The 15,444-nt window shown below is 40.7% G+C and overlaps 1 protein-coding gene across 1 annotated transcript; it reads right to left on the minus strand.

Moving 5' to 3' along the window:
* Positions 1 to 310: 310 nt before the first annotated feature.
* il1rl2 (interleukin 1 receptor-like 2) lies at positions 311 to 11,906 on the minus strand. The gene is made up of 12 exons (XM_080478376.1): positions 11,631 to 11,906; positions 10,319 to 10,391; positions 7,649 to 7,859; positions 6,988 to 7,156; positions 6,733 to 6,898; positions 6,448 to 6,510; positions 6,167 to 6,293; positions 5,251 to 5,390; positions 4,998 to 5,144; positions 3,651 to 3,815; positions 3,051 to 3,239; positions 311 to 2,069 (listed from the first exon to the last, which is right to left on the minus strand). Exons 2-12 carry the CDS (start codon positions 10,380 to 10,382, stop codon positions 1,876 to 1,878), a joined length of 1,635 nt encoding a protein of 544 aa, XP_080334502.1. The 5' UTR covers positions 10,383 to 10,391; positions 11,631 to 11,906; the 3' UTR covers positions 311 to 1,875.
* Positions 11,907 to 15,444: the final 3,538 nt, after the last annotated feature.

A 15,444-nucleotide genomic window follows, 5' to 3' on the forward strand; every position in this document is an offset into this window, starting at 1 on the left:
CTTCCTCTGGTGGTGCCATGTGCCAGAGCAGAGTTGCCTGATTGTGGGAGGAGTCAAAGGGAGGGCCTACCTTGATTGGGATTGGCTAAACCCCCGATGACACTATATAGGGTTTGATTTCTGATTGGCTGGTTGGAGCAACACACTTTTTAAAAACTGAAACAAGCCAGGGAGAGAGAGGACAGACTTTCTTCACTTTTGAGGCGTCATTCCAGGTATGAGGATGATTATTACTGCTGGAAAACCAATAGAAAGTGAATTTTCATTAGATGACCCCTTTAAACCAAGTAGGTCACCATGGTAACCCTTTACTTCAAAATAATTTAGCTTTATTTAAAAAGTTTACATTACAACGCAGCAATCTCATGGGACTTATACTGAGGATCTGTCTACAGAACGTTTTCAAATGAAAATACAAAGTGAAAAAAAGGTGGTCGGTGTCACTGAAAATGCAACTTTCTGAAAAATGTTTGGGCTCCGTCTCCATGTAGAGGGCGGAAACACTGCTACTGGTCATGCACTCCATGGTCGTCGTGAATAGTTCTTCTGCACATGCTCAGTAGCTGGACAATGAAGAACAATGTTTCCGCCGTCGTATCATGACTCCCAGTCCATATTCTCCTGGGACTTGGTAGTTTTATAGTTGACAGTTGTCGTAATAACAATCCAACTTGGTCGTCTGTCCATACGGATGTATAGACGTTTTCATCATGTATACTCTGCGCCACAACAAAACAAAAATGGCATAATGGCACTATTTTAACACAGTCAGCCCGACAGTGCAAATGTAACGTACACATTGTACCAGCAACTCACAAAACAGCAGCATTTAACATTTTCATTTACATTGTAACTTAATGGCTACTTCTTACATGCACCAGAATAAATTACATAACACAGAGTATGGCTCCGCTCACAGTGCAGGTCTTGATGCTCAATTCCTTTTTCTTTTTTTTTGCTGGGATCTGATTTATTTTTGCATGATCCTTCACGTTACATTTTATCAGACTGCCGTGTGAACGTGATCGGACCCGACGGGCTTTGGGCCCCAGAGCACAGGAGACTGTTGACAGAAGTAAATATGGACGCCACGCCGGTCAGCACCAGGGTTGTCAGATGTGACTCACTGTTTTTAGCCCAAACAAGGTAAAACCTAAACACCTCAATAAAAACCAGCCCAAATCTCAGCCATTTTAGAAATCATGTTAAAACCATAAAACTATTATATGTGTAGTAAAGAACACGCCATAAACACACTAATGCATGAAATAAACAAGGTTAAAATGTAGGAGAGTTTGGCTCTACAATTGGGTGATACCCGCCATATCTGGCAACACAGGTCAGCGTGTAGATCAATTTTCAAGTGGTTGTTAAACACGAGCCGACAAACTCTAGACAACATGAGGAGGAAAAGAAGAAGGATGAGGAATAAAGAGAGCACAGCTTCCTCCGGTGCTTCTCCGTGACGTGAGTCACACGTCGTTGACGAAGCAGTCGCATGTAGAAAAATATCTGAATTTGTACCGGATATGATGGAGGCCTGGGTCTGGTGTGGAAAATGTAGAATGGCAGCTTTCACAGGGCCACAAAACAGATTATAATTGAGTCACTGTGAGTAAAGAGTCTGAACTGAGTCGCATTTCCCTGCAGTGTGTTCGGGTCATGTAAACATAATTTCATATCTCTTCATAGATACACTTGATGCCGATAAGCAAGCAGAAGACCTGGATGCTCCACAACAGAAGCCGTCAGTAAACATGTGTTTGTCCGAAGGGTTCCAGAAAATGTGCTTCAGCGTGTTGATGTACAGAAAACATCCACCTTGGGCTCGATGCAGTAAAAGTTTTCTTTCGAGGAATACACCGCCCACGTTGTTCAGACAACAGTCTGGAGACTCCTCGCAGGCTCCGGAGGCATGCGGCACCTCAGATTCTTCCAGAAGTTTCTCTCAGCGTGCAGTCTGCTGAGCTTTCCAGAGCCGAGATAAACTCTGTTCCACTTTAGCGCTCCGTGTTTCTGCTTGATGTAACGAAGAGACTGCGGCAGGCGGCTGTAATCCACCGGACCACCTGGTGGAGCACAACCACACAAACACCACTTATGGAAAAGTACCGGGCCTTTAAATTCACACCGAATGGAGGAACTGCTGAAAAGGTTTGTCTTGTTTATGACTGCGGCTCTTAACATGTTTGAAAAGGAGCAACAAAAACTGTTATTGTGTGAGAAGCTTTTCCTTTACTTGTGGACTATAATTCATGATGTTTTCTCTGTTGTACCTCTTCTTATGTCTTGCTGTCGTTATTAATGTACTGTCTCCTTGTTTTCTAAAGTTTTAATTAAAAGTAAAACAATTTAAACTATTTAAGTAAGTATAACTTAAAAAGGAGCAGAAATCTTCCGAAAAAACAAAATTCATGGCCGAAGTAAGGGAACATTGCATTTTGGTAGAAGGGGTCCAGTTATGGAAAAATCTATGTAAGAACGTAAAACACAGAAAGTTTTATTGAAATACAACAAAGTGAAGTAGGAGAGTCAAAGTGTTTATGTATTCATTTATTTACTGTTGGGTTGATTATTTTGTTTTTATTTCATTTATTAATTTTTGGAGAAACATAACTCTGATACAAGTGAGACTGACTATGTAGGCCCATCGGACTTTATTGTCATTTTGCTTGATATTTGCTGTTCAGGAAGGATTAAGAATTGCAGAGTATAGAAAGTTTAACTTAATTCTGCTCCCTTTTATTGAAGAATTCGAAATTCTATGTTCTGTATTGTTTGTTTTTTATTTTCATTTTTACAATTAATGAGATAAATAAAATAAAAATAAATAAAATAAAAGGAGGATATTTTAGATATGCAGCCCCCGGGACGTTGTATCATTTCATAATTTAGGGCAGCTTAATTGGTAACGTTAATTCTATACACTATAACAGTGCAATATGTTAACTTTTAAACTGAAGGAGCTTCAAAATGACGAAAAGAATACAGATTTCATCCATTTTCCACGCTCAAACTGAATGCAGGACTAAGCGGTGAAGCCTCCTCACCGGTTTCCACCAGGATCACGCCTGGATCGTTCCGCGTCAGGGCGTCGTACAGGCCGACTTTCTGCTCGTAGCACAGCTGATTCTGGTGGTCGAGTAACTGCAAAGTTTCCCCGGTTCGTCCCGGAGAGGAGAGGACGATGATCAGTCTGCGACACTGACTCACGGTGGTGGAAATGGCGTCGTGCATCGCTGTAAGAGATTAAGCATGAGCTGGTTATAAAAATCACTGAGGCCCCGACGTGAAAACTCAGTTGTTTTTGCGTTTTCGTTTCAGAAGAGTTTCACTTTTACGAGGCAACGTTTTGAAAAACGATGTCCATTTTACATGGCAAAGGCAGAAACAATGAAAACCATGTAGTTTGCATGTTGCGCCACCAGTGGGTGCTGTTGGTTGTTTTTGTAAAGGTTGCGCTTTCAGTGTGGACGCCCCAAATCTCAGGGACATCTTGTTGTGTTTTCATTTGAAAACAGATGACATCGCTAAACGTAGAATTCTCCTCATTCAAAGTATAAACTGTCCATTCAGTTTATTTACATTACTCTTTGCTCTCCGGGCAAATGTGGATTTAAACGTGAAGTGTCTGTGTGTGTGTCGCAGACCTTCTCCAGGACAGTCGTCCCGTCCTCGGATGTACAGGGAGTAGCCATGTTGGTCCTCCAGCTCCTCAGGCAGGATCTGCACAGCGAATCTCTCCGTCTCGTCCGACCTCACAGAGTCGGGATGGAGGAAGCTCACATAGGCGTCGTAGAGTTTCCCATCTGGAACTGTGAGGTGACAGTCACATTCATTTTCTTTTCCTTCCTGTACAAAGTTTGCTGTATATTTTACAGCATCTTACTGGAAGTAGGAGCGCTGTAGTGATCAGTAACGCAATTGTCATTATAGTAATCGTCCAGTGTCAGAGTGAGTATAATCTGCACATTTTACATGTCATTTATCAATTTGGCAATTTATCAATTTCAAGTAATCCTAATTTTGCATCATCTTTAAAATTCAGATCCAGCCACTCAAATCGGCTTATAGTAAACAATAAAAATAATAAGCACATTTTTCTTTAAAGGGGTCATATCATGCAAAATTCACTTTCTAATAGTTTGCCAACAGTAATAATCATCCCCACTCCTGGAATGACGCCCCAGAAGTGAAAAAAGTCTGTCCTCTCTCTCCTTGGCTTGTTTCAGTTTTTTAAAAGTGTGTTGCTGCAATGAGCCAATCAGAAATCAAACCCTGTATAGTGTCACCAGGGGTTTAGCCTCCCACAATTAGGCCGCTCTGCTGTGGCACATGGCACCATGGGAGGAAGTACTTCCTCCTCTTCCCAAGATGGGCATGTGTGGGCAGAGCCAGTCCAGCTCACACAGACACAGCAGATTCTGAATGCAGCTCCTATGATCCAATATTCAAATGGAGGAAAATCAAGGAAAAGCTGGATTTGGAGCCATAAACTCTGAATACAACATTTTTTTAACTAACGAGACCATGTGAAAGTGTTGACAAGCTGTATAATATGACCCCTTTAACTTAGTGAATAACGCTCGAAGACACCGTTAAAATTAATAAACCATGAAGGAATAAATCTGGAATTTTCTCATGCCTGGGCTTAGTTTGAGAACATGGTGCAGAAAACCAATGTTAAAATATCAAAATATGTTTAAAGGCAAAAGAATATTTGACCCAACACAACAAATTTTAAGGCATATTAAACGACAGTGCTGTAAATCACTGACGGACTGCAGATATGACACATTTTTCCCCAAATCCAAAAAAATCTAACCTTCATGTAATATATTAAAAGAAATAATGATAGCTTTATGTATTTTTAAGTACATATTACACGTGATTCATATATGTTTTTTCATGACACAATTGTACGACGTCATATTGTGCTAAATACAGTAAAATCCTGCCTGGATGTCAAAAGACAGTCAGCCTGCTGAGACAGTCACCTTGTTGTTTGGGTAAATGTGTCAACAGTTTCCTGTAGGCCAGAACCAGGTCTACTTTAAAGAAGTGGAAAAGAACGGCCACGAGCACCATGGTCCCGGAGGCCAGAAGGCAGAGAGCCACACTGAGGTGGAAGGCGCTGTGGTCAGCTGGAGAGAGAGGAGAGAGACGATTATCAACATGAAAGATTTACTAATGTATACACGTCGTCTGAGATCGAAGAAGATAGACGTATTAAGGATAATATGTGGATACCTTCTCGTAGCCAGGCCGAGCCCTGTTCATGAGCCAGCAGGCTCTGGATGTTGCATGTAAAGGGGACATCCAAAAAGTGACGAGGGACTCTGGAGATGAACAGAGTGGAGCGCCAGAACATCTTATTGCCTCTGGGAATGCTGAAAGAGGCCAATCGGTCACTCCGTTAGTGCAGGTTCAACATTATCGATGCTCCCTGGTGCAAATCCATGTTCTTTTCCTTTGAATTTTGCCATAGATTACTTCATTTTTAAATATTCTTTTTACACAAACCTACTTTAAAAATGGTAAAACCTTGTCTGTCTGTCTGTCTCTCAGGCTAACGTCGTTCACATGGTTTATTTCCATAAATTCACCTTCATATTTGATTCTACTGCGGCTTCATGAGCGATGATGTTTCAGGGTTTTTAGACTCCGAAAAGCGAAAACTAGACCCAGTTTACACTACAAGGTTTCATTGTTTTTATTTTTTATTTTTTTCGAAGAAGTTTCGCATTTACATGGCAATGTTTTGAAAACGATGTAGTTAGCATGTTGGGCCACTAGAGGGTGGTGTTGTTTGTTTTTGTAATAAAACCACACACACACACACACACACACACACACACAGAGAAGCGCGCAGAGAGCAATATGCTATAAGCAAACGACGATGGGAGTACACAGACATTTATATGGACAGACGACCGATTTGGATTGTTATTCTGTTTCCAATGGAGATAAGAGTCGGAAAAGTTCCATCTTGGGAGCCGTTTTCCAAAAGTGTTCAGTGCCTCCGAGTACCGTTACTGTATAAATGGACAACCAAAACACTGAAGTTTTGCGTTTTCACTTGAGATTGTTGTCGTGTAAACAGGCCTCTAAGTTTGTGTGTTTATTTAAAAGGTTAATCCGACATGACGTGAAGGACAAAACTCACAACTCGGACGACACGTTGACCTCCTTGTACGTGTCGGGGTCGTCCCTGCCGATGGTCCAAAACGCGGACATTTCTTCGTCCTCCGTCAGGCCGACGTAGGCTAAACACTTCACCTCTGCTCTCATGCCTGCCAGCAGTCATGTGGGGGAAAACAAACGGTCACTTTACACATTTATTTTACTATTCAGAACCCTTGAAGGTCTTTATACTGTATATATATTTGTATCAGTATACAGCATGTACGTGCAGCTGTAACCGTGGTTCAAATGTATGACACGTACCCACTTGTACAATGACCACATCTTGTTGAGGCATCACCACTTGGGGCGCGACATAAACTGGACCTGGAATAATCAAAAATCACTTTTGTAATTAAGCTGGAAAAAACCCCACTAAAATAACAAGCTTAAGAGGTCTCCCATCCTGCAGCTTACTTTTGAAATGGTTTTCAGTAAATTGCAGGGATGTCAAACGATATGCAGATGATGTGAATGTTTGCTAAAAAGGCATCTTCAGTGAAAACATATTGATTTGATTTTGATCGGGGATTTAGAAGCCTGCACTACCAGAGCCAATAGCGAGCTGGACACTCCGGGCCGCTGTGTAGTTCTTCCCCTCCACGGTGACGTCCACCAGGCAGGTGTATTTCCCAGGATCCCTCTGTGACACCGCCAGCAGCCTCAGTCCTCCTGCATCATGCTGCTGCTGCTGCTGAGGCACGGGGCGACAGTCCTACAGCCAGAGACACACTGCACTTATTCTCCACTGTTCATTTTACAAACACACACACACACACACACACACACAGTGAGAAGTCAGACCTTCATCCAGCGGACCTTCCTGGAGCTCTTCAGAGAGAAAACCTCTTCCTGTTTGCAGGGAAGTTCTCCGCTGGACGAGTTTCTGATTAATCGAACTTCAGATGGTTCAGGACACGATTCAGTGGAAACGGAGAGCAGGAAGTTCACCCTCATGCAGCCGGACTCACATCTGGAGAGAGATAGAGAGAGAGAGGGAGAGAGGAAACAGAAAGAGGAAATAAATGTTGATATCTGTATTTATATTATTTATGTCTTTTCCTCTAAACACATTGTAACAAAATCTTTGGTGATAATCTCATAATCTGTCATCCTGTCATGATTAAAACTTTAAATCTGATATTTTGCCATCATCCATCAACAACAACAATAATAATAATAATTAGTGATGTTGCTGTTCTTCTTATCATCATCATTATTATTATTATTATTATAATTATAAGTGCTTTGACAGTAAAAATAGACAAACATAAAAAAGTCATACTCATCTCTGCTCTGACTATAACCCACTGTAGGATAAATAATATAAATAAAATACATAATACTTTTTTTAAGAACACCCATCCAACTATTGCTGAATTCACATCTGTGGTTGATCATTGAAATTGAAATTTTTTATTTTTTTTAGACTTGGAGCGGATTTTTTAAAGAATTTTTTTTTTACCTCGTCTCACAGGTGTAGGTTCCGTTATGATCTATCTGCACAGGCATGAACCAGAGGACCCCGTCCTTCACCTCCACCCCACTGGGCAGGCGGAGCGTCCCCCCGCCCCCACGGCTCCAGGTTACATGGCTGCTGGCGTTAGACCAGGGACACTTCAGGAGGAACAAGTGGCCGGCACTCACCCAGTAGTGATCTGTCTCCTCGCTGTGGTCTGAAGGTGGAAGTACAAGAAGCAGCTTTATCATTCAGGACCAGGGAGGTTTGGTTAGAGGAGCACATTCAGAACACAGCAGGAAGTAAAACACAATTGTTTTTATTTAAAGCTGTCAATGAACCAATTCACTGTTTGCTTCTCTGTTAAAAAACACAGAAAGTTCACTTTTGTGCAGTTTGTCCTTCAAAAATAGGGATAGTGGTTGGAATAGTCATCACATTCTTTCATTGAGGATCAGTATTCTGCAAACCTTAAAAAAAAAAAACATCTCTATGGCTTCATCTCTTCACTCTCACAGAAAGAAAAGCAGGACTATCTCCAAAAGGCCTTCGAAACGAAAACTGTAGTGTCATTCACACGTTTCTCCTCTCAGGCTGAGGCAACCTTTAAGAGGGAAATTCACTCTGTCAACAATTTCCTTTTTATTGCAGCTCTGACGTCTTTCAGGTAACAACGTTTCCTGGAAATTCAACCGTCAAACTATTTGAGAACGTACACTGTTGACCTGTGAATGAATGAAGTTTCATTTTTGGTTGTTTAAGATCAACAATTACAGAATTCTCACAACCAAACAAGGGTTTTGGTGGAAGCAATGCTCTTTTTTTTCTTCTTTTTTTTCAGCCCACCCTGTACATCACCTCAACTCAACAACAATAAACAAACACACTTTTGCCACTATGCTCACATTCCTCTATAACCATTTTGTAAATGTACTGAACTATTCACATAACTGATATGTATTAATCATATGACATTTTAAAGATTTTTGGAATTTTGAACAGAGAACTGATCAACTTAAGGTGATCAATCGTTCCATAATTTTCCTCCAACAACTGAAACACACCTTTGTTTGGTGTTCGTTCTTATTTTGCTTATTTCAAACCGAAGCAAACCTCTTAAATTACAATGTCCTCTTCTTAATTTGAAGAAAGATTGGCTGCTCATATAGAGGCTCCCGCTCACAGTAGTTAAACGATTGGGTCTCGGTATGTTTTACAAGCATTTCCCCAAATCTCTGAGCAATATAATAAGTAGGGTAGCACAAGAGAGGAGAACAATATATGCAGACATTTTATGTTCAGTAAAATTTTTGTATTATCTAATATAACAACGGTTTTTGATAGCTTAGACTGTCTGACTAACGTACTGTCCATGTGGTTTCCAACATAGTCGATGATCTATTATCATCCCCAAAACCTGAGTTTTGAAAAACTCGTTCTATTTCAGTTCCATTCAAACACAGTTTTATGTTACAGTTTTTCTCACAGGATCCAAAAATCCTAAATTTAGTTTTCTGTTCATTAAGAGAACACTTATTCAGATCAAACCGGTTTTCTTTTTTTTAAAGAGATTCAGCTCAATTTCTACTTTCAAAATTAACTGATTGAGGTCCTGCGCTGAGCAGAATAAGTTTGTATCGTCTGCATAAATCAACATTTTCAATGTTTTTGGTACTCTACAAATATCATTCAAGTAAAGAATAAATAATTTAGGTCCTAAAATAGAACCTTGGGGGGGTGCCACAACATGTAAAAACAATCTTGCACCAACACAACCTCACCAATCTGAACAGGTTTCTGTGACGCAAAATCCAAACAATTAACTCAGATTTGTGTCGGTTAAACATAATGATATAATGTTCAACCACCAGCCACTCCTTGTAACGTTCAGCTTTTCTCAGAGACACTGGACATTCTGATCACTTCTAGTTCACAAACACACACACACACTTCTGTTTCAGGTTACATAAAATACTGCTAATATCCATCCATCAGGATTGAATTGTATTAAATTACGATCCCATATGCTCTGCTCTCAAATCTATAGCAGCAGAATTTCTAAATCTAGATCAGTGTGATTAGTCACGATTGATTCCCAAAGAGTGCGCAATTGGCTCTTTAAGAAGTTTTAATCGATCGATAGGTTTATTTCATAACTTGTAGCCACAGTGCAGAAGACAAAAAGAAGAAATTAAAGGGGAAATGAAGATGAAATGTCAACAAATTTAATAAAATACTTTAAAATGGGTTGTAATAATGGCAAATCGCACGTTTAATAAATATGTTGCTGCCCCAGATCAGTCATATCGTTAAAAAAAAAGTTTAAACATGTTGATGTCGGGACATATTGAGCAATCCTAACCGCTTGTGACCAGTAATAAAGCCCAAAAGCAAACATGGGAGTAAACAAATAGTTCAAACCAACAACTACAGAAGGAACGAGTGAGATAAATCTCCTGAGAACCAGCCAGAGGAGGGTTGAAATGCTGAGCGGTGCGGACTCACCGTGCGCCACCACAACCAACATTACGCAATCCCAGCTACTAATAACAACTAATTAAATCCCAAATGAGACATGAGAGGAAACGGACAGTTTAAACTTTAAACCAACAACTACAGAAGGGACAAGTGAGATAAATGTCACGAGGGTTGTAATGCTGAGCGGTGCGGACTCACTCTGCGCCGTGGAGCAGGACAGGAGCGCGCTCAGGACGCACATCCAGACGGCCGCCGCCTTCATTTTCCTGATCTGTGGGAGGAAACAGGTCACACTTCAGTCCGCCGTCACGTCTCCTTCATGGCGCTTATCTCTCTAAACAAACTCTTGGCACACAGGCTCAAAGTGAAGGCTTCCTTGAGGGGAAGTGAGAAATGCCTCTCAGACGAGGAAGTGTAAACTCTCCCAGTCAGTCCCAGGAAGTTCCCAACGCTCTTCTCTTGAAGGCTAAAGGTCAGAATGACTCCCAGCATTGTCTTCACACCAGGGATGGTGTGTGTGTGTGTGTGTGTGTGTGTGTGTGTGTGTGTGTGTGTGTGTGTGTGTGTGTGTGTGTGTGTGTGTGTGTGTGTGTGTGTGTGTGTGTGTGTGTGTAAAAGGGAAGCTAATCATTTTTCATTAACTGATGGAGAAACAGTGGGGTGAGTTTGTTTATTTGTATTTATAATGATATTGGAATTCATTGTATTCAAAATATATTTACTTCGAGACATGTTATGTGTGTATGTATGTCTCGATCAGTGTGTGTATACTTGGAGACAGATTATATATTTCTGTGTATGTATTTTATGTATATATTTGATTTTTTTTATAGATTATATACATTCATAAAGATAATTATATAAATATATACAGTATCCTCTCAATTAACGTGAGGTAGAAATAGTTTATTATACACCTCATTCATATAGATTCATTCAGTGTGACAGTTGCAGATCACATGTAAAGGTTTCCCTGATATTTCTAACGTGAGAAAAGTGATGCTTTCGATTGTGTTCGGAGCAAACCAAAAGGTCTTAACATTATTAATGTTTGATAAGATGAAAACCATGAGGAGGTTTAATTTGATCCTCTATAATAAATAGACATTACAATAAGTGTATGGACTGAACGGAATAGGAGTGAGATTAAATGAAACACCTTTTGAAGTCTTGTCACTCGTTTTTGACTAAGAGTGTATTTTATATATATTCATACCTGTGTGTGTGTGTGTGTGTGTGTGTGTGTGTGTGTGTGTGTGTGTGTGTGTGTGTGTGTGTGTGTGTGTGTGTGTGTGTGTGTGTGTGTGTGTGTGTGTGTGTGTGTGTGTGTACACAAGTTTTTTTTTTTGCCTTTTCATTGAGGTGACAAATAAAAACAACCGCAACACATGAAACTGCGCTGAAATCAACAGTGAAAGTAAAAGGAAGCCACAAGATATAATCTACAGTATCAGTTTCTGGGTGTAACAAAAGAAAACAGCCTTTGGTGGTATTAAGTTTGTGAACTTACCGAAGGCGAGAGCTCAGACTCACACGGCTGCTCAGTTACTTGTGCTGTACTTGTGAGGTGCCGCTGGGTTTTCCACCAGCCTCGACGTGACGTTTCCACTCGCAATGCAGACGACCTGCTCCTGAGGTTTGGCTCAAATGTAAGGCAGCAGACCTCATTCTCACTGTGGAAGCCAGCGGTGTCGCCAATATCGTCAGGTAAGTATGACTGGAAACTTTGTTTATATTTCCCAGGCCTGCTTCACATTTGAAAAATTCCATTTTTATTTCCACTCCCACATTAAACAAGTCAGACTGCTTTGTTTCGCCTGTAATGTCTCTAAAACCAGGACCATGTTGACTCAGAGTGACGCTGAGTCATTAATCTGTAATTCTCCATTATCAGTCCCTTAAAATGTCTTCAACTGATTGAAAATGCTGCAGCAAGAGTCCTGACAGGAACCAGCAGGAGAGATGACATCACTCCAGTATTAGATTCTCTAAACTGGCTTCCTGTTAAATCGAGAATAGAATTCAAAATCCTTCTTTTAACCTATAAAGCTCTTAACAACCAGGTTCCACTGTGTCTTAAAGAACTGTTAGTCCCATACTCCCTCAGAAGAATGCTTCGTTCTTTGTTGTTTGATTTAAAATGACCAAAACAATTTTATTATTATTGTAGTTGTGTTTCCATCATGTTGGGTAACTTCGAAATATATTGAAATCTTGTTTTCTTGTCCTTTAAGCTGTATTTAATGTATGGAAAGTTGCAATACAAATAGGGGGAAATTATTATTATTATTATTATTATTATTATTATTATTATTATTATTATTATTATTATTATTATTATTATTATCATCAACCTTATCAATAATATCAAATCTGTAACTCTTATCGTTATTATTTTTTGAATTTGCCCCCCCTTTAAAGGTTAAACCAAAAAGGAACGGTGAGTTGAGAAACTGAGTAGAGCAATCACAGACAAATTTCTGCAAGTGTTTGTTGTCTTCGTTTGGAAAGTGCTTGAGTTATTACCCAGTCGCAGCAGGATTTTGTGAAATTTTATGAAAAGCCCTCCCTTCTGTAAAGTGTGAGTTGTAAAGCAGGTTTAATGTCCATCTTTTGGTGCTGGGCTGTATTAATAAAAGAGCGTTTGTCATTTACTTGGAATTTAGGCCCCAAACTGCCAAAGACACTTGAATATCCTTGTTCTTACGAAGTACGTTACTGAAGTGTTTAGACACTCCTCTATGTTGACTCCCGCTCAGCTCTTACAGTAAGAAATATGATTCCTGATGGATTCAAAGAAAACTGGCCTATATCTTAGACAACGGGCCCAGGAGGAACCTTACAATGTAAGACTGAATCACTCAGGTCATCACTTCCTGCAGAGTCGTGTTGGGATCTCACAGGACCACAGAAAAAGTGGTTTATTTCTAGGGAAAGACAATCTTCACTTGTCATGATATAAGTTCATGACATGTGGTGTCTGACTCTCATGTATGTGACTGAGCTTCATTCCACAGCAGGGGGTATTTCAGGGACACTGACTACCCTCATGCACTCAGCCAGTCACTGATTGGTAGAGGCTCCCAGGAATCGACACCTTGGAATGCCCCCACCTTACTAAAAGCATTTGGAGAGATTATCTCAAAAAAAAAAAAAAGCGTTGCTCCTGCTCTTCGACGGAGGAGGTGAGTTGCTGGCAGCAGCTCACCCAGCGTTAGCATGCTGCTAATAGCAGAGGCCTGCAACAGAAGGCCTCGACTCCTCTTCTGACCACCAGGGTCAGAGCTTCTCCCGGATCCAGAGGCCAGAGACCAGCACCCAGCGTCTGAGCTCTCATCAACCAGGGCAGACCAACCAGATTCCCCAGGACGAGACCAGGGAAACGACACGTCACAGAACCTCTTTGTGCTTTTTCCTGAACAAGCAGGAAGACCACCACAGACCTGAACGACCAGATCCTCCGGTCTGGACAAGGGAACAACCAGGACGCTGCAAAGAAAGACTCTCCTGGATCATCAGCTTCATCTTCTTCTGCTCCTGCTGAACGCAACCAACCACAGTTAGCAGGAGGTGCTAACTGCTTACAGGAGCTAGCAGCTTCTCTCCAGCCTGGACAAAAACCAAACTCCTTCTTCAGAGACATCAAGGACGTGGTAACAACCAACTGGGCAAATAGCTGAGATTAGTTAAACCTGATGCTATGCATAGAACTGTTTAACTTTTATGAAGATGTGTTAATTCTATTACAGTGATTGAGTTCTATTGATAATGACATCAGGACTAGTTATCAACCTGTAAACCAACGTTAGCTCTGCCACACACACACACACAGGGTCTGCATGCTAATCTTTGCTTTACTAACTTGTTAACTCGCAACCCGACACATTTCACAACAAAGACAACATCACACAGTAGCTGTAATTCATAAATCGATTTATTTTCTTTCAGGCTCTGTCCTCACTCTCATTCTAGCCTCTTTTATCAGTGATCTCATTTGTTTCGGTCATGACTGTAGGTGAAGATGAGGACGGCGGTCAACTGATCAAGAGAGAACTCCTTTTTTCACAACAACATTCCGGTACCTTGACAGCGTTACTGCCACTGGCCTCACAATCACTTCCCACATCTCTCATGAGTAAGACCCCGTTCACATGCTTCAAGTGGTTTTAGTTTCAGAAACGTTCTTCATTTACACAGAAAACGGCAGAGAGGCTGAAAACAATGTAGTTTTCATGTAGGGCCACTAGAAGGTGCTGTTGTTTGTGTTTGTGATGAAACCACACACACATGCATGCTTGCAGAAAACGATATGCTATAAACATTAACAACGGGAGAACACAGACATTCTAGTGGAAAGACGACCAAGTTGGATTGTTATTACGGTGACTGTCAAAATAAAAGCACCAAGTCCCAGGAGAATATGGACTGGGAGTCATGACGCCACGGAGGAAACATTGTTCTGATTGTCTCTACTGAGCAGGTGCAGAATAACTAGTTACTACGGCCATAGTGTGAGGAAGCAACATTTCTGCTCTCTACACGGAACATTTTCCACCTTGGGAGCCGTTTCCATAAAGTTTTATTTTCAGTGGCTCTGAGCACCGTTGTTGTGTAAACGGACCCTAAAACCCACCAAAAGTTTTCCATTTTCACTTGAAAACATTGTCATGTAAATGTGGCCTAAGACCCCAAAATACCTGAACTGCTGCACCTGTTGGATCCCTCAATGCTTGAGGAGAGCATCACATCCGTTTCAGTGACAGAATCACAGACTCAGGCCTGGAATTGCAGATTTTCTCCGCCAAACTTGAAAGTTGCTAATAAAAGAAAAGACTGGTACACAGAGTAGTTTCCTTCACACTTTGCATCAAGCAAATTGCAGCACATTTAATCTGCAGTTCTTGGTTTGGCTTTTTTACAACACTGAAAAAAAAAGTGCAATTTATATATTTTACATATTTACACTTTAAATTACACGCACATATGTACATTTTGCTAATATACACTTCCAGTCAAAGCTTTAGAAACACCATCTCATTTGTTGACGATGAGGATGCTCATGAGAGACGATCTTCTTAACTGACCATCATGTCATGAAGTGACGACAGACAGAATCGCTTTGTTAGTTTAATCCATCTTCTCATTATATTGGGTTGAAGAATATTAAAAACAAAGTACTGACTATGGTACAAACCACACTTCGGCACAAAACAACTGTGAACTCATTAAAAGCAGCCAAAACGTCCATGAAAAAGATGAGCAAAGAGTGGCTACTTTGGCACTATTTTCATGCATTGAATTCTAGATGTTAATCCATAGATTTG

This window comes from Lipophrys pholis, assembly GCF_963383615.2.
Source record: "Lipophrys pholis genome assembly, chromosome: 13".
In the NCBI taxonomy this organism is placed as follows: domain Eukaryota; kingdom Metazoa; phylum Chordata; class Actinopteri; order Blenniiformes; family Blenniidae; genus Lipophrys; species Lipophrys pholis.

What these genes read in the sequence shown, in the direction of transcription:
- il1rl2 (XM_080478376.1), bottom strand. Translation starts at nt 10,382, where the DNA reads ATGAAGGCGGCGGCCGTCTGGATGTGCGTCCTGAGCGCGCTCCTGTCC. An exon ending in CCAGCTCGCTATTGGCTCTG is followed by an intron (nt 6,511 to 6,732) that starts GTAGTGCAGGCT and finishes TGATTATTCCAG; the next exon opens with GTCCAGTTTATGTCGCGCCC. An exon ending in TGTGGTCATTGTACAAGTGG is followed by an intron (nt 6,294 to 6,447) that starts GTACGTGTCATA and finishes GACTGCTGGCAG; the next exon opens with GCATGAGAGCAGAGGTGAAG.